Source organism: Urocampus carinirostris, chromosome 13 (genome assembly GCF_059441175.1).
Source record: "Urocampus carinirostris isolate Australia breed hairy pipefish chromosome 13, RoL_Ucar_1.0, whole genome shotgun sequence".
NCBI lineage: Eukaryota > Metazoa > Chordata > Actinopteri > Syngnathiformes > Syngnathidae > Urocampus > Urocampus carinirostris.
This window is the reverse complement of record NC_142361.1, coordinates 30197515-30216668: the sequence shown is the minus strand read 5'-3', so window position 1 is coordinate 30216668 and position 19154 is coordinate 30197515. Positions and strand designations below refer to the sequence as shown.

At 38.6% G+C, this 19154-nt stretch overlaps 1 protein-coding gene and 3 non-coding genes across 4 annotated transcripts in view; all 4 read left to right on the top strand.

Moving 5' to 3' along the window:
- Nucleotides 1-4815, top strand: part of sfrp5 (secreted frizzled-related protein 5) — a 30259-nt gene extending 25444 nt beyond the window's left edge. The window contains exon 3 of the mRNA XM_088351810.1: nt 3898-4815. Coding sequence (XP_088207936.1) covers nt 3898-4226 — 329 coding nt within the window. The 3' untranslated portion in view covers nt 4227-4815. The remainder of the gene's footprint in view (nt 1-3897) is intronic.
- Nucleotides 4816-10352: 5537 nt separating this feature from the next.
- Nucleotides 10353-10426, top strand: trnai-aau (transfer RNA isoleucine (anticodon AAU)). Its single transcript has one exon. It is a non-coding gene; the product is annotated as a tRNA-Ile (tRNA).
- Nucleotides 10427-11217: 791 nt separating this feature from the next.
- Nucleotides 11218-11291, top strand: trnai-aau (transfer RNA isoleucine (anticodon AAU)). Its single transcript has one exon. It is a non-coding gene; the product is annotated as a tRNA-Ile (tRNA).
- A 1224-nt stretch (nt 11292-12515) lies between these two features.
- Nucleotides 12516-12589, top strand: trnai-aau (transfer RNA isoleucine (anticodon AAU)). The gene has a single exon. It is a non-coding gene; the product is annotated as a tRNA-Ile (tRNA).
- Nucleotides 12590-19154: the final 6565 nt, after the last annotated feature.

Genomic DNA, 19154 nt, shown 5'->3' with positions numbered 1-19154 from the left:
GAACATGAAATGATCATCCATATTTAAAGACACTACCGCTTTGCAGGTTAGACTACCACTTATCTCTTTATAAAAACATCTTTCAATTATAATTTTTTTTTATCGTTTTTTTTTTTTAAATTAAATAAAGAAATATTGACTGTAGACTAGTATGCTGGACTGCGAATGCTTCATTTTGAAGCGAGACTTGCGCGTGAATGAACCACTCCAACACCAGCCTTAGATTTTGGTTCTGGTAGAACTTTGCCGCTTCCCGTTTTACTCAAGAACATTTTTTGAATGTTCTGTTGATGAAGTGTGTTTTGCACGGAAAAACTGAGAGTGATAAAATCTACTCCTTTTAATGTCAAAAGGTTGGCATGTACTGTATTAACATTTTGGTGAATTTGGTATCAATATGCAGTTAAAAACTCAAAATTATATTAAGATTGCTCAAAATGCTTTTTATATGATTTTGACAAATATCTTAATAAATAAATAAGTACATGGTTAAAAAAGAACAAGTACAAAAAATGTAGCCAGCTTTTTAAATGTGGGCCTTGATCGCAGTTCCATAAATCAAATTTTTCTGGGGGGTGGGGACACAAAAAAAAACACATGAGAAATACAACTTTTTTTTTTATAAGTATTACTTTATTAACCATATTTTCCCGGACCATAAGGCACTCCTGTCACGACCAGAACGGAATCAGGACCCAAATCCGTAGCGTTAACCACAAGTTTATTGATAGAAAGACGAAGGACAGCGCCTGCGATCCGGTGCTCGCTGGAGGCGGGAAGCAAGCCGCTCACACAATTGGATCGTGATCCGAATACGGAAGTGGATCTTCCGGAGCGGGATATGGCGGTGTCAAGGATGGAAAACACAGGTCGATAGCCAGAACAGGGGAGCAAAAACTGGGTCTGGATCAAAAACGGGGTGTAAGCCGGAATGGGAGAGCAAATGTGGTCGAGGTCAAAAACAGGTAGTAGGGAGATCAAGAACGGGCGGAAGGAAAAACAGGTGCAAAAGCGGGACCGACTGGTGTCACAGTCAAAGCGCTTGCCTTGTAGAAACAGAGGTTCGCTGACGGACTGACAACAGGAGAGTGACAGGACGGGGCTTGAAAAGGACAGGGAACCAATCAGGTAGCTCGCAGCGGCTGGCGCCAAACGAGCAGGCACAGGTGATCCAAATCAGTCATCATGACAACACCAAAAAAAAAAAAAGTCAGAAATTAGAAAGTGCGCCTAATAGACTGGAAATTCACAAAATATAATAGAAAATGATAACACAATGAAACTCTTCTACGGACAGAAACACTTCATGAACAAAAATTTAAAAAATCCTTGTGAAATTATACTTCATAATAATTAAGTTCTACAACAAGTTTTTGGTTTAACTTTCTGATGTTTTATATTGAATCTCTGTAGTTTTAATTTCATGCGCTGTATACGCTGTATAGTTTATTTATACAATTTTTTTGGAAGAGTGGATAAAAAATATTGATGGGCCGCATGTGCCCGGGGGCCGAGGGTTTTTTTTTTTTTTCGGCCTCTGGGAGTAGACAACAAAACGGAATTGTACTCAGAAAAAGTATAAAAAAAGACCAACCCTTTGTGACTTACTTTTGAAGAAAAAAAATATTTCCTTCAAACAAGCCACATACATTATATTTCAAAACAACCCAAACTGACTTCCTCAAGTTCATAGTAGAATTTGTGTAACCTTTAATGAAGAGCATGCAACTGGTTTTCATTGCGGGCCCCAAGGAGAGTGACTTATTTTTGCCCTCAGAGGATCTGTCATAACCGTACTTGAGGTTTCATTTTGTTATTTAAACACAGTGCGACCAAAAGATTCCACTCCAGGTCTTGAACGTTCCTTTGAACTTTATAAAACTAAAAGGTGACATGCATGTAAATGCAAACAAGATGTAAGTCAAATTTATTATGTTTGGCCTACAGTAGTTAATACAGAAGATATGGTGGTGAAAGAAAAAACATGAGATTACTGCATTCAGAAAACAATTAACAAAAAAATCCTTTTAGGGATTATTTAGCTAATCACAAAGAATATTTAGATCATTTTGCTGATTTTTTAACAATTTTTGCTCCAGTAAAATAAGAAAACATTTCTTGAAATATTAATTTTCAAGGATTCATCCTTATTTACCGTATTTTCCGCACTATAAGGCGCACCGGGTTATAGGGCGCACCCCGAAAAAATAGTTTTTGGTCCAATTTTTGACATAGATAAAACGCACCGGATTATAAGGCGCTACAATGGAAACGTGGACAAAACAGTCAGATAGTTAAGTCCAACTTATTACCCCCTTAACATTCCCAAAGCTTGCAAAGACGCAAATACGTGTCGAGAACACGTGCGGATGCGGTGTCCGTACGATGTCACTCAAATGCATCGTACCATCATTCGGAAGGTTAAAGTCTTGGGATTCAAGAAATGCCACACATTTCTTAGTTTCTATTTTCTTTTTCGCTCGCAACTTTACTGTGCATATGACAATAAACACTTGGAATTGAGTTGAATTTAAAAATAGACACTCCATTCCATCCATTATCTGCACCGCTTATCACAGAAACATCGAGTTCAGTCTGAAACAAGATACAGGGACAATATAAAACCCGAAGTAGCTCACCGAAGTCATTGTGTTCATAATAATGTGCAGCCAATGTCCTCTTATATCCGTGAGGGTAGTAAATCCAGGAGAATAAAATAATGTCAAATACAGAATAGAAAAAAATGCTTTCTCTATGCCGTCAGCCACGTGCCATAAACATTCATCTTTTTTGGCCAATTGCAGGCTTTGTGTTGCCGTTTAAGCCAATGCCAGCCTGTAAATGATAAAAAGGATCCGCCTCTTGACCTCCGAATAACTTTAGCCAATAGTGATCGATTCAAATGATGATTGACACATTGGTTAGCCAATGAAACGCCGGTAAATAAATCCCAGCATACACCGTTGTTTTGGCCAATTGCAGGCTTTGTGTTGCCGTTTAAGCCAATGCCAGCCTGTAAATGATAAAAAGGATCCGCCCCTTGACCTCCGAATAACTTTAGCCAGTAGTGATTGATTCAAATGATGATTGACACATTGGTTAGCCAATGAAACGCCGGTAAATAAATCCAAGCATACACTGCGTACTACTTGGCGTTAGGGGGAAAATCGAGTCGGCGGCTGCAAGTTAGTTGGAAAACTTTGCAATTTTAAAATTGATCCATAAATAAGGCGCATGGTCAGCTTTTGAAAAAAATAAAGGCTTTTAGGTGCGCCTTATAGTGCGGAAAATACGGTACTAGTAAATTGTTCTGGTTGTCATCACGAATACGATTTGAATGGTAAATGGTAAATGGTCTCCATTTATATAGCGCTTTTCAAGTCAATGAAGACCTCCCAAAGCACTTTACAATGTGCTTCACACCTTAAACTGACTATCGGCTTAATTAAAAGCCTCACTAAAGCATTTTATATCAGCTGCAAGCTTTTGATTTTTTTGAGACTTCGGGAGAATGGAGAGTAGTACGTTACAGTAAGCGAGACGGCAGGTAACAAACCAATTAATCATCAAACTGGGATAGCATACACTGAATTTTTGCCCTAATGCCAAAATGGAACGAGCTGTTGTAGTAATATTTTAACGTGTAACTTAAAAGACAGGTTCGGGTCAAATGTGACACCAACATTTTTGGCTTCGTCACTGTAAGTGACATTAAATGTTTTCCAATGAAAATAGATACATACTGTCTCTATATACAGTATGTTGCCTACCACATAAGGCTTGTATAAAGCTTTTATTTGTTAATTGTGGCTTCGAACATATGCTTTTTTTTGTACACTATGACCCTTTCAACAAGTTAGGTTGCAAACCCTGACCTACCCCTTTGTTTTGTTTTAGTCCTCAAGATGAAAATCAAGGAGGTGAAAAAGGAGAAAGGCGACAAAAAGCTGATCGCAGCCCAGAAGAAGAAGAAAATTCTGAAGCAAGGAACACTTCGAAAAAAGGACCTGAAGAAGCTGGTCCTCTACATCAAGAACGGAGCCAACTGCCCATGCTCGCAACTGGACGGCCTCGGCTCCAACTTTCTCATCATGGGCCGCAAAGTGGACCAGCAACTGCTGCTCATGTCCATCCACAAGTGGGACAAGAAGAGCAAAGAACTCAAATTTGCCATCAAGTACATGAAATCCCATCAATGTCCCACCTACCACACCGTCTTCCAGTGATTCCGCTCGCGCTCCACATGCTCATGATTTACTATTCCATAATCCGCTCTTGATCCCGCAAAAACGTGGTCCAAAGACTGTTTATACTGGGGTAAAGCTTTTATTTCCCTCTGCTTTAACACTAAATAGGAATGGGGTTACACATTTCTTTGTTTATTTGTTTCTCGTGTCGAGTATTGTTCTCTTGACAATTCCATAGGATTATGTGCCCAAAAGTAATGCACTGTATTTGATGGGAAATTGATGTCCGATGTGTTTTACTATTCATGCATTTCATAGTGTAAGGTCGGGACCTAGAATATCAAAGAGAGGGCATACATTGCATCAGTACAGTAGACCCCCGGGATATGACATTAATCGGTTCAGAGGTGGGAATCACAAAGTGAAATTGCTCTATAGTGAGGGATAAAAATCTATGGTACAAGACTAATATCATTCCAAATTCGAAGTCTCCCACAAATAATCATTCAAATAATGAAATAAGATATAGTTAGAATTACCTACTGCATATTTGTAAAAGAAAATGATGGTTTTTACTTTTGGTGGTGACATGACTTGAGCTGGCCGAGTAGAGTAACAGGTGGATGCAGTAAAGAAACTGCAAATGAAAAATTACACTGATTTTAAAACGTCCACTTGCAAGAATTATCATCCCCTCAGAAGCTTTCCGAGTTATAATATAGTCCGTCCTGTTCGTTGATAGGCTTTCAAACTAGCGGGGCTAGCAATTCGTGTACCTTCTTCATATTTCTTGAGAATTGCAAGCTATGTTTACATGGTGACCATGTTTTATTTCTATCATTAGCAAGCCTTAGGACCCGTAGCAAAAACAACAACAACAATTAAAAAAAGGAGGAAAACGTTTACGTAGCAGACGAGTTTTTGAAATGAAGAAAAAGGCGTTGTGGGAGGTAGTTAAGCATATATAATTTTTATGATGCTGTGATACAAACTAATCAAAGAAAAGCATTTTGGATGACGTTGATGGGCATAATATGACGTAACTTGTCTTAACCATCACGGATAGGGAGTTTTTGGTAGTAGTATGCAAAATAATTAGTTTGTTATGTCGCATAGTCGGGAAAGAATGCTATTAAGAGGGGATGAAGAAACATTTTACTCAACACAATAAGGTGAAAACGTCCTATGGTGGGGATGCCATATCCTGGGGGTCGACTGTAATCTTGTTTCATCAAAGTTACAAATCCAAATCCTACTCAGATCCTAATGATTTAAAAATAAACCCGAGCTACTGTTAGGAGTAACTTGAACCCATATTCAAGCCATTTGAAAATTTGCTTCACAGAGTAGAATCGCACTACATCCCCAGATATCCTTAAACCTTTTGATGCATTTGTTAAGGAGGAGCCACGCTGTCATCAATACTAAATATCACAGCAAGGAAACTAGACAGCTAGCTAATTTGGCTAAAGCTAGGGATAACACAAACAGCGAGATTACAATCCTATCTTTAAATGGACCTAAAACATCCTAAACAGGAAATGAAAAAATAAAAACAACAACACTCAACTGAACTCTGAAAGCTAAACCAGGCTAATGTCAGGAATACTTGAACCCATACTCAAGATTTCTAAAACTCGCTATTACATTGCAGGTTCTGATTAACATTCAAGGGCGAGTCCCACTTGAAGGCGTCGTCAATGCTAAACAAAGCTAGCACTCTTGCGTGCCACAGCAAGAAAGTTAGCAGGCCTGCAGCCTAACCTGACTGCGTTGCTTACCTTGCTAATGCTAGCGCTAGCGCACACAGCAAGTTCCTTATCCGACCCTTATATGGGACCTAAAATGTGTAAAACAGGACATGCGTTGACTGAGTAACTTTGTTACAGCATAGTTCAAAATCCAAAACTAACACCAGAACTCAGATTTACTTGAAAGCTAAATCAAACTCATGTCAGATGTAACTTTAACTCAAGCCTCTGAAAATTCCCTACCACATCCTCTGATTGAAATAATACTCATCACGTATCTTCAAGGTTTTGTCAACTAACAACCCTGCATATCACAGCTAGAATGATAGCCTGCCTCTAACTGAACCTAACTGCCATTTCTAACTTTGCTCATGCTAGTGCTAACACTCACATCAAGCTAATTTCCCTATCCTTGATAAAATCAACGTGAGTTGAATCCTAAACTTACCTTCATCCATCCATCCATTAGCTGCACCGCTTATCTTCAGTAGGGTTGCTGGAGCCCATCCCAGCCATCTTCGGGCAGTGGGCAGGGGACACCCTGAACTGGTTGCCAGCCAGTCGCAACCTAACATGCATGTTTTTGAAATGTGGGAGGAAACCAGTGTGCCCGGAGAAAACCCACGCAAGCACTGGGAGAACATGCAAACCCCACACAGGAGGTTCGATCTCATGACCTCAGAACTGTGCCGCACACGCGCTAAACACTGCGCCGCCGTGCTGCCCCTAAACTTACCTATTGATGTTAATTTCACCCAATTCCAACTCTTCCATACAACCAAAATAGATGAAACAGCAATTATTATATAGTCACTTACATCAAAAGGATCTTAGCTTAGTTTAGCATTAGCTCAGCTTGTGTCCATTTTCTGTTGTCATGGTTAATGCTTAAAAAAATCTGCTAATTCTAATAGAAATGGCACAAATAACATTGAAACAATCACTTCAACAATATCTGACAGTAGTTTATGCAATTAAGAATGAAAATGTGAGCAGGGATTTCTGGAAATCCAGCTGAAATCATATGTGATTATGTCATGTCTATTGAGAGAATGGGGGAGGTTTTTGTATATCGCAGAGGAGTGATTTTCTAAATGTGGAATGTAACGCACAAAGCTAGCCAGAAGAAGAAGACAGCCCACATATATGATTTGATTTATGCACGAATTAGGTAATTCCCTTGCATAGATGATTAGAAAAACGTGACTTGCCATTGGGAATAACGAAGAGGGATGGATAAAGAGAGACAAATGGACTGGAGCATGCCGGTTTCGGCCTGGAAGATGGAAAAAACGAGAGAAAAGAAGTCAATTAAAGAGACTCTGGAACGAGCCATTTATATCGTATACCATTTTTTTGGAGGTTGATTTGTTTTTTTTTTCTTTTTGTACTTTTGTGTTTAAATTTCCTGTGGTATGATAGCAAAATCCGCATTTATCAACATAATACAGACCAACATAGTGCCTAAACTTGCTCTTCTTTTCTGTCGCGATAACAGAATCAATTTAACCACGCCAAGACTTTTTTTGATCAGTTAACTTCTTAGCAGTTCTGTTTTGCAAAATGTAAATGAATAAAGTATATTTGGATTTTTTTTTAAAGAAGATGTGTCGGAAATGTGTTATTGGGGTCTATGGTGCTTGAGATGGGACCAATACGGATTTAAGAATAGTTTTGCATACGACAAAAAACCCACAGAAAAATCGTGTTGATAATTGTTATTATTATTATAAGAAGTATCCGAATTTTTATTTTACCATTTTTTATTTTTGAAAAGTTTTCAAATATCAAAATCATATTGTTGATTTTAATAGTCATTTATGGTAATAATATGTTTTCCTATTTTAACTAAATTTTAACTTGACTTTATATTGAAATAGATTCCTCTCTTTTTGCTAATTTATCATATTATTTTTGTTAGTTTATTTTGAAAATTATTTTGACTTATAATACAAATAATGTTAGGATTTTTTTTTGTAAAATGCAAGAGTAATACTTATCATGATCAAATTTTTTTGCCAATGGAATTTTTTTCATGGAAACATCTTTTGCTATTTTATAGCGCAAAGGTACTCCCAGATACTTTTACTCATTTAAATATTTAGAAATATATAAATATTTCTCCCATGGTTTTTTTATCAAAAACACAAAGAAATGGTGAAAATGAGCAGAATGATCTTTTGTGTCAAAAATGTTTTTTTATTTTTTAAGATATTTTGATTATTTTACAAAAATGTTGTGTTTAAAGTAAAAAGAATCATCATAATGATGAAAACAACTGTAAAAACAAGAAAAGGTTTCATTTCATTAGCTACACCGCTTATCCTCAGTAGGGTCGCGGGGGTGCTGGAGCCCATCCCAGCAAACATCGGGCAGCGGGCAGGGGACATCCTGAACTGGTTGCCAGCCAATAGCAGGGCACACGGGGACAGACAACTCGCTCGCTCATTCACACCTAGGGACAATTTGGACCGGCCAATTCACCTGAAATGCATGTCTTTGGAATGTGGGAGGAAACCGGAGTGCCCGGAGGAAACCCACGCAAGCTCAGGGAGAACATACAGGAAGTGCACAGGAAGTCTGGAGCTGGATTTGAACCCACGCAGGAGGTTCCCAAGACATGAACTGTGCCGCACATGCGCTAACCACTGCACCGCCGTGCTGCCCCACAAGAAAAGGTGTTAAGTAAAAACATTTTATCCGCCATTAAAAGAATTACCGTACATTTTACTTTGAAAAGTTAAGGTGAGCCAAATTCCACCGCATCCTGCACATGCACCTTCTAAAAGCTCATTTTGAGAGCTTAATAAAGGCCTGATGAGGGAGAAAAACACACACACAAGCTCTTGCACAATAAAACACACACATCTTCCTTTCTCGTGTGAGATTTTAACTCAAACAGATGTTAATTTGACAAAATAAACAATGTGTAATGGTAGAATAACACTAAAATAAAGCGACCTCGCTCACATACACACAAAGTTTGGATTTTCCTATGTAACCGAATTCTCCTGGAAGCCCTTTGTGGTACGCGAGTCCATCTATGAGTGACGTCTACGCACACATACCGACTGTAGTGCTTACTGTATGCACTCATGTCAAAAAAGGCAAACACAAACCTATATATAGGGAATATACGAACCCATGTTGCACAAGGGAAAAAGAGAACATTGTCCGTTTTTATACTGCAAATATGCACAATTGAATAAAGGCCTTCTGTCTGCCTGTGCAAATTGGGACACGTTCATCTTAACTGTCACACATGCAACAATACCGAGGCTTTTTTTATCTTTTTCCTTTGGTATGACTTGAGCTGGTCAAGTGGAGTAGCGAGTGGATGCAGCAGAGGGGCGAAGGAGATGGCGTTTGGGGAATTAACAACGCAACTGATTTCAAAACTTCCACTGGTGAGCATTATCACGCTTTCCTTAGGCGATGGTTGATTTGTAGAGCCATGCAATTTAGAAAGGGAAGCGATCCTTCTGCCTTCTTTCATTTTCTTGAAAATTGCAAATTTTGTTTCCATGGTCATCAAGTTTTCTTCTTCTCCCTCTAAGATCACTTCAAGCCTGAGGACCCGTTGCAAATACAGATACAGAGCAAAAAATACAGGATTGTATCACTGTCTTGCAAAGTCTTTACAAAGCACTGGAACGATTGAAGAAAAAAAGCACTGTGGGAAGTAGTTCAGTTTTCTTTCGTAAAATCATCTGTCAATATGATTAGGGCTTATTTTTTCATTTGCTTCATTACTGTTTAGTACCTATGATTGACCAAAAATGCATTTTTAGTAACCATAACAGTCCTGTAATTGCCAAGGACATATGTTTAACCACCATATGAGTCTCTGATCAACCAAAAATGCATTTTTACTAAATGAATCAGGCCTGTTAACTCAGTTAGTGCTAATAATGCCAAGGTCATGGGTCTTTGTCAAAATCATCTTTCCATGAGTTTCAAGTTCATTTCATCATTAACTTTGTTGCCAATGTTTAGTACCTTTGATTGAGCAAAAATGCTTTTTTTAGGTTTTAGGTTATTTTTCTCACTTGCTTCTTTGAAAATGTTTAATACCTTTGGTGGACCAAATACACATTATCTATATTAAAGTTAGGCCTGTTTGCTCAAATGGTGAGAGCAAACTGCTAAAAGCACCATGATCGCTGGTTGAACCCCATGCAGGAAATTTTCTCATTCGCTTCATTGCCAATACATTTTTACTGAGTTAATCAGACCAGTTAACTTAGTTGGTTAGAGCATGGTGCTAATAACACGAATGTCATGGGTTTGACCACCATATAAACCAGAGTCTCTGATAATATCATCTGTCAGTAAAATCCAAATTCATTTTCTTCATTGTCAATGTATGATACCTTTGTTTGACCAAAACTGCCATTTCACAGGACTTGTAGCAGGCCTGTTAGCTCAGTTGGTTAGAGCGTGGTGCTAATAACGCCAAGGTCATGGGTTCGACCCCCATATGGGCCAGAGTACCCTAAACATTTTGTCAATGCCATTTAGGTTTATTTGCTCATTTACCTTATTGCATGGGTAATTCCTTTAGTAGACCAAAAACACATTACTTATATGAAAGTCAGGCCTGTTAGCTCAATTGGTCAGAGCAAAGTGCTAAAAGCACCACAATCATCCATTGAACCCTTTTATAGGCCAAAGTAATGTATAACCGATATTTAAGTTAATTTTCTCATTTACTTCATTGCCATTGTTTAATACCTATGATTAACCAAAACTGCATTTCTTACAACAATATCACACTTCTTATCCCAGTTTGTTGGAGCATGGTGCAAATAACGCTACAAGTTTGTGAGATTCAAGTAAATTTTCTCATTTGCTTTTGCTAATGTTTATTACCTTTAATCGAGCAAATTTTCATCTTCACTAAATAAGCCCAGCCTGTTATCTGAGTTGGTGAGAGTATGGTTCTCATAGCATGAGGTCATGGGCTTGACCGTCATACGGGCCAGAGTCTTTGACAAATTCATCCGCCAATAAGTTTCAAGTTACTTTCCTCCTTGCTTCATTGCCAATATTTAGTACCTTTGATCAACCAAAAATGCATTTTTACTGACTGAATCAGGCCTGTTAACTCAGTTGGTTAGAGCATGGTGCTATAAACACTAATGTCATTTGTTTGACCCCCGTATATGCCAGAGTTTCTGATAAAATCATCCGTCAATAAGATCCAAATACTTTTTCTTTGTTGCCAATGTTTGATACCTTTGACTAACTTAAAATGCCTTTTTACAGCACTGTCAGCAGGTCTATTAGCTCAGTTGGTTAAAGTGTGGTGCTAATAACGCCAAGGTCATGGGTTCAACCCCCATAAGGACCATAGTCACTGACAAAAATTTGTGTTAATGATGGTTTCATGTGAATTTTCTCACTTGCTTCATTGCAAATGTTTAATTCCTTTGGTGGGCCAAAACACATTAGTTATATTAAAGTCAGTCCCCGTGGCTCAGTAGGTTAGAGCTAACTGCTAAAATCACCACGATCATTAGTTGAACCCTCAAATAGAGAAACGTCACTTGTCAATGAGATTTAGGTTAGATTTCCTCCTTGCTTTGTGGCCAATAATTAGTACCTTTGAGCGAGCAAAAATAATGTTTTAATGAATAAATGGTGCTAATAACACTCACGTCATGGGTTCCACCGCCCTATAAGCCACAGTCTCTGATAAAATCATCTGTCAATGAGATCCAAATTCATTTGCTTCATTGCCAATGTATGAAACCTTTGATCAACCAACAATGCCTTTTTACACAGAATGTAGCAGGCCTGTTAGCTCAGTTGGTTAGAGCGCGATGCTAATAATGCCAATGTCATGGGTTTAACCTTCATATAGGCCAGAGTCACTGAGGACATTCAATATCAGTGAGATTCAAGGCTGTTTTCTCATTTGCTTCATTGCCATTGTTTAACACCTTTGATTGAGCAATGAGGCATTTTTACCAAAGACAATTATGCCTGTTAGCTCACTTGATTAAAGAGTAGTGCTAATAATGCCATGGTCATGGGTTGGACCAACATACAGGCCAAAGTCTCCGAAAATGTTTTATGTTTATGAGGTATAAGTTAATTTTCTCATTTGTTTCATCTCATCTCCTGCACCGCTTAACCTCAGTAGGGTCGCGGGGATGCTGGAACCCATTTCAGCAATCATCAGGCAGTAGGCAGGGGACACCCTGGACTGGTTGCCAGCCAATCACAGGGGGACACGGGGACAGACAACTCACTTGCTCAGACACACCTAGGGACAATTTGGACTGGCCAATTCACCTGAAATGCATGTTTTTGGAATGCGGGAGGAAACCGGAGTGCCCAAAGGAAACCCACGCAAGCACGGGTAGAACATACAAACTCCGCACAGTAAGGTCGGGAGCTGGATTTGAACCCACTCAGGAGGTTCCCACGACCTCAGAACTATGCCGCACACGCGCTAACCACTGCGCCGCCCCTTGCTTTATTGCCAATGAGGTTCAAATTCTTTTTCTCCATTGGCAATGTTTGATAGCCTTGATTGACGAAATATGAGTTTTTACAGAGATAAGCAGGAGGTCTGTTAGCTCAGTTGGTTAGAGTGTGGTGCTAATAATGCCAAGGTCATTGGTTCAATCCCCATATGGGCCACCATTGCTGATAAATTGTCAATGAGTTTCAGGTTAATTTTCTCATTTGCTTCATTGCAAGAGTTTAATACGTTAGGTGGACCAAAAACACATTATTTATATAAAAGTCAGGCATGTTAACTCTCATCTCATCTCATCTCATCAGCCGTACCGCTTGTCCTCATTAGGGTCTCATAATATCTTAATGACAATAAAGTGAATCTTGATTTTTAACGATAAGGAAGTGTTGCATATACTTCAAAAACACACTTCTACTAAGTGTTTTTTTCAGAGAGCCATTAAAAGTGATTTAGAGATCATTCAAGGTTTGGGTCCTCGGGACCACCTTCTTCTGCAGGAAAGGAAACGTGTACAGCAGGCACAGAGCCTTGTATGGATACAATACTGTCACACATTGTCATGTCTGTATATTAGGCAGGTGTCAATATTCACGAATAGTCGACAAGTCATTCTCAAATGCTGAAGTCAACGCTCGCTTCCACATGTGGTATGCATACTGGAAAGAAGATTTATAGGTTTTTTGTTTTGTTTTGTTTTTTTACAGATGAAGTCCAATTTTGTTGAGCTTTGTCAGACAGTTGCATTAAATGTCACAATAAAACAATTAATGATGTGAGGCTACATGTAAATACACTAAAAATACAAAGTCTTCCTTCAATATAGACTGCGGTTCTGACGCTCTCGGAGTTTGTTCACGGGAGCTCAACAAATAAATATTTGAGCTCAAGAAACTGTATCCAGCAAATTCTTCCATCAAATATGCCTTCAAACAAAGTCTGAAACCAAATCATTATGTAACCCATAATACAATTGAGTACCTTTAGCAACACCATCTGTCTGTCTGTATTGCAATAGATTTAGAATAAATAAATAAAAAGATTCTTGTCCTGTGTCCAGAAAATGTGCCCATAATAGTGGTACACCTCTTTGTACTTTTCAACTTTTTTTTACTATGTTTTAAAAATATATTCTTGTAAAATAATGAAAGCAGTCCCTTGAATAGTTATCTGATTTGATCAGATGTAGTTATTCTACTTACGGACAATTTTTGTTATTTTTCTTGAAATTGGAGGATAAAAAAATTGAAATAAGAGCAGATGTATTCTGAATTCAATTTTTGGGGGGAAAAAGTAGAGAAACAATTAATTAAGAAAGTCTTTCTGCCATCTGTTTCCTGTAATTCTACTAATTTTAAAGATTTGTTTCCACTTTTTTTCTAGAGAAGAAAGTTTATATTATTAAAATTGCTCAAACATTAAGGCGTGATCAATATGTAACTCTAAAACAAATTAATAGAGTTTAAAAAGCTTTTTTTTCCGCTATATCTCTACATTTTGTATCCTTTTTTTCAACCTACATTTTTACTTTATTACATGTTATCTTTTTTTATAGCTATCTTTATAGGATGTAACTGTGATAATTCTCTTGTACCAATGGAGTACCTCTAGGCTCAATCTTTGAGCCGGCTAAATTCTGTAATTATCAATAAGGCATCGGTAAAAGTAAGTCTGAGTTAACACACTTTGCTAGAATGTCAGATTCAGGAAACATTGTAAAAAGGTCTCATGATGGAAAACAATTTAGTAAAAATAAACATAATTTTACCGCACATACTATAATATAGGAGATTTGAAATAACTTTCATTGGTTAACCAAAAGATTATTTATTGAGGAAATTTAAGTCGTGCTCCGTTGAAGTTGATTTAATCATTTGCTTCATTGCAAAATAAAATTGGCACTTTTTAGTAACTTTGACCATCCAGAAATGTATTCTTTGTTAGTGACTACAGCCCTGTTAGCTCAGTTGGTTACTGAGTATTGCTGCTAATACCAAGATCATTGATTTGCCTTCCATAGGGGCCAGTATCTCAAACAATAATTTCTCTCAATGAAGGTAGAAATAATTAAAAACTGTTTATCGATAAATTCATGTATATTGAGCGGATGTAGACAGTGCTATATTCAAGTACATTTGTCATTATAATGAAGTTCAACATGTTCTAAAACAAAAAAAAATTCTGAAAATATTTAGCTTAGTCCACTAAAACATGACAACGGAGAGAGCCATTCAAAAGATGCCCTTTGCCTAACATGAGCCTGCCATAAACCGATACCCTACACTGGACACAGTAAGCAACACAGCTGAGTTGACCCAAAAGACCGAATGTTTTGGAAACAATCACAATAGCCACTGTGTGTCTGCGGTGGAAAATGAATAAATTAATAGAAGGCATAGTGGAAATCCCAAGGGAATGTCCTCCAAACATCTGTGGAGGCCATCAGCATGTCCCAAACCTGCAGTTTTCCCACTGAACCAACATGTCTGTAGAGATTTACTGCAGCACAGAAACACACAGACACTGTTGCTGCACATTATGCTGTACTTAGGTACAAGCATTAAAAACCCATACACCTACATGAAGTCAATTTGACAAATTCAAGAGAAAAAACCCTGGTGTCCTTCTACAGAGCCACATTGGAGAGCATGATGGCATATGGCATTACGGTCTGATATGCTGTGGAAGGTAATGCCAGTTTTAAACATTTCCAAGTGGACAAAACATTGTCAACAGAAGGACTTAGAGATACTCTTTCTTTTTTTAAAGGCAATGATGCTTAGGAGTGATTAAAAGGGAAATAATGATCTTAATAAAATGACACCCAGTGACCCTACAATCCTAGGTAATACCTACCGTTTTTTCCGCACTATAAGGCGCACCGGGTTATAGGGCACACCCCCCAAAAATAGTTTTTGGTCCTATGTTTTCCATACATAAGGCGCACCGGATTATAAGGCGCTACAATGGGAACGTCGACAAAACAGTCAGATAGTTCAGTCAAACTTATTACCCCCTTAACATTCCGAAATCTTGCAAAGTAGCAAATACGTGTCTCAGACATGTACGGAAACAGTGTCTGTACGATGTCACGCATTACTCAAATGCATTGTTCCAAATATCATTCAGAAGGTTAGTCTTGGGATTCAAAAAATGCCGAACATTTCTTAGTTTCCATTTTATTTTTTCCTGGCAACTGTGTGGACAGCAAAGTAAGAATTTTATTGTGCAGGGAAACGGGGTTCTTTACTGTGCATATGACAATCAACACTTTGAATTGAATTGAGTTTAAAAATAGACTCATCACAGAAACATCAAGATCGTTGTAAAACAAGATACCAGGAAAATATAAAGCAGCATAGCTCACCTAAGTTCTCTTGCAGCCATCACGTTCAATAATGATACGTAACCATGGTCTTCTTACAACCGTGAGTGTAGTAAATCCAGGAGAGTAAAATATTTACAAATACAGAATAGTAAAAAATGTTTTCTCTATGCCGTAGTGCAACCCAACGTGTGATTCATATTCATCTTTTTCGGCAACTGTTTTTTTCTGTCTTAATTTTGTTACCGGAATCCTACGCGTAATTCGTCGATTATGTATATAAATACATTATTGACCCATAGATTTGATATAGCTGAGTGCATGGCAGCAGGTCGGAGAATCTGAGAGTATCAACACAGCACATACAATCAATGGCTTCTATCTGCTTAGTCTAGAGGATATTAGAGCTGCCTTTACCACAGAGGAATTGAAAGTGTATTTCTTTGTTAGAAGGTATACTAAATTTTAGTTGACAACGCTACAGAAAATTCTAATGTTTTCTAAATGAGTTTTCTTACTATAGTCTTGCAAATCCATGACTTTTATATCGTATAAAGGGTAACTCAAGGAAACTGACTCCAAAATTAATTAGCATAACCATTTACTTCACAAATACCTTTCCACATTGTATGCCAGCATCGTACACCGCGATTATTATTTGATTGTAATCTTCACAGGTCGTTTTTTTAAACAAGTCATCTCCTTAAACCCTTGTGATCCGCAGTGGCTCTTGGGAACACATTACCAGGTTTAATCCCTTTTTGACACTCTTAATGACCTGCTGCAAAGCAAATCATATTCCCATGTCCTAAATGTGATATTTGTGACAATATTTTTTTTCAATAGTTCTGTTGCTTAAAATTTGGAAAACTCTTAAAAAATGAGCATGTCCAATAAGCCTAACTCTAACACCCTAACTCCTCGCCCTAACCTTAAACCTTTACCCTCTGACCTATATATCACGGACCAAGAACGAAGAAGGGACCCAATTGTGTTCGTTTTACTCAGTTTCATGTAGAAGGGGAAAAGGACTTGCATTCACGATCCGATGATCGTCAGTCACGGGTAACACATAGCTGAAACGCGGAAGTAGCACTTTCGTGTCGAGCGGATGTAGTCATTGACAGCGAGAAAAAACAGGTCGATGGCCGGGGCAAAGAAGCAAAAACATAGACAGGTCCAGAAAAGAAGTCGGGAACGGGAATCAGACGGAAAAGAGGGCAGGATAGAGTCACAAAGGTTTGCCTAGCGTGTAGCGTAGGTTCACAAACGATCCGACGAGTGTTGTCAGGAAAGTGAGGGTTTGAAAAAGAGGAAGCAGCCGATCAGCGTCCGCGGCCAACGGAACAGACTCAGGTGCCCCGCATCAGTAATCATGACACTAAACCCCTAGCTTCATTCCTAACCCTAAACCCTAACCCCTAACACTCACCCTTCCCCCTAACCCTAACCCTAACCTTTACCTTACCCTTAACTTCTTCCCCTAAATTAATACAGCCTGTTTCGAGACTCCGAAGTGTCTCCTACCAGGTGTCTGCATCAAAAATAAGCCTGATTACAATTTAGTTATCTTGCCAGGGGAAAAATGAATTATGTGGAAGTGAAGAATGAAACTTAACGACACATTGGAAAAAAAACAACACTATTTGCAATAAATTACAACACATTTGCATCACAGCCTTTAGTGCTCCCTGGAGACTTTGTACTTGGTGCCAATATGGACACTAAAACCTCAATCCTATTAATCATCCTATCACTCAGCTCCCCCTTCCAAAAAGCAGTCTGTACTTTCTCCCACTGCCCGAAACAATAACCCCATTCCAGGACCAGGTCCAAGCAGCAATCTTTTGGATCACTTCATCCCGTTTGGACTGTTTATGCTCATAAACGTTCCAACGTTTTGAAAAGAGCAGCACATGTTTGGCAAAACTGCAATCTTGGCCAAGTATTTTCCACTGGAGGTAGCTTTCATCATAAAAGTTGTGTTGCTTTATAAGATGGGATGTTAGGACTGTGTGGTCTGGGTCAGGTTGAGCCACCCCTGGGATGTCCGAATTGAAATCAACAAACTGACTGGCGAGACGAAGAGCAATAGCAGGTGTTAAAGTAGAATAAAATAATATTGGAACATAACACACAGTACTGTAGATTATTTATTTCCTAAGGCGACGACATAAACAACAAGAATTCCCAAAACAATCAATTCTGCTGACAAGGAAACAAATCTGTGAGCTCTATCATTGCTAGTGCCAAACACGTTTGCAATGTGTTGGAGTGATACGTCTGTTTTATATCGCAGCTGTGTGAACGAATGTCCAGATTTGTCTGGACACATACATTTTTTGGTAATCTAAAAATAGTGCGAGGCAGGATTCGAAAACCATTGGGAGATTTATGATATCCAGCTTGATGTTTTTGAAAATACAAGTGTCAGGACCAGAACTGAAACCGGACCCAATAGCAATACGTTTCTCACAAAGTTTTATTCAAAGGAAAGAGGAAGGGCTGCGCCCACGATCCGGCGTTCGCTAGGCACGGGAAGCAAGTCTCTCCCGTACTCAGTTTGTGATCCGAACACGGAAGTGGATCTTCCGTAGAGAGCAACGGAAAAACTGTTCACTAGCCGGGACAGTAGAGCAAAAATGTGGTCGGGGTCAGAAATGGGTTGTAAGCCAGGACGGGAGAGCATTAGTGGTCAGAATCAAAACTGGTCGTAGCCGGAGACAGACGGGGACAAAAACAGGACAGGTGGGAGTCAGGGATGAAAAAGGCTTGCCTAGTATACACTGAGGTTCGCAGATGGATTGACAACGCGGGATTGACAGGGCTGGGTTCAAATACTGACAGGGAGCCAATCAGAACCCGCGGCAGTTGGTGCCAAAGGGGCGGGCACATCTCAGTCACATCAGTAATCATGACAACAAGTTCAGTGATCCATACGGTGGAAATGTACATTAAACTGTGGGATGCGATCAGATAACAAGTGGTTCAGCATAGATGGATATAGTTTCACATAGTAAGTAAATAAGCAATCGGAAAAAAACAACGCACATAAAATTATAAGGCTACCTAATTATTATTTGTGATTGCCCAACTGGGCATTCTATTTTACTGCTATCCGCAATACTTTTTCAAATGGTTGCATGAACTCATTTTTGGGGTACACTGACAAATTTTAAGTAGAGTCGTTTTAAGTATGATGTTCGTTCCTATACATGACATTTGTTTCCACAATACAACATTAATACAGTAACCAACCATTTAAATTTTCAAATACTCTGTGTATATGTACAGTTACAGTTCTAAGATGCCTCTTTGCTATTGTTCAAAAAGATACTAAATGCTTGTCTGCTATTGTTGCATCATGAAAAGGCTGATTAGCTATTGGCAGAACAACCTCCCGT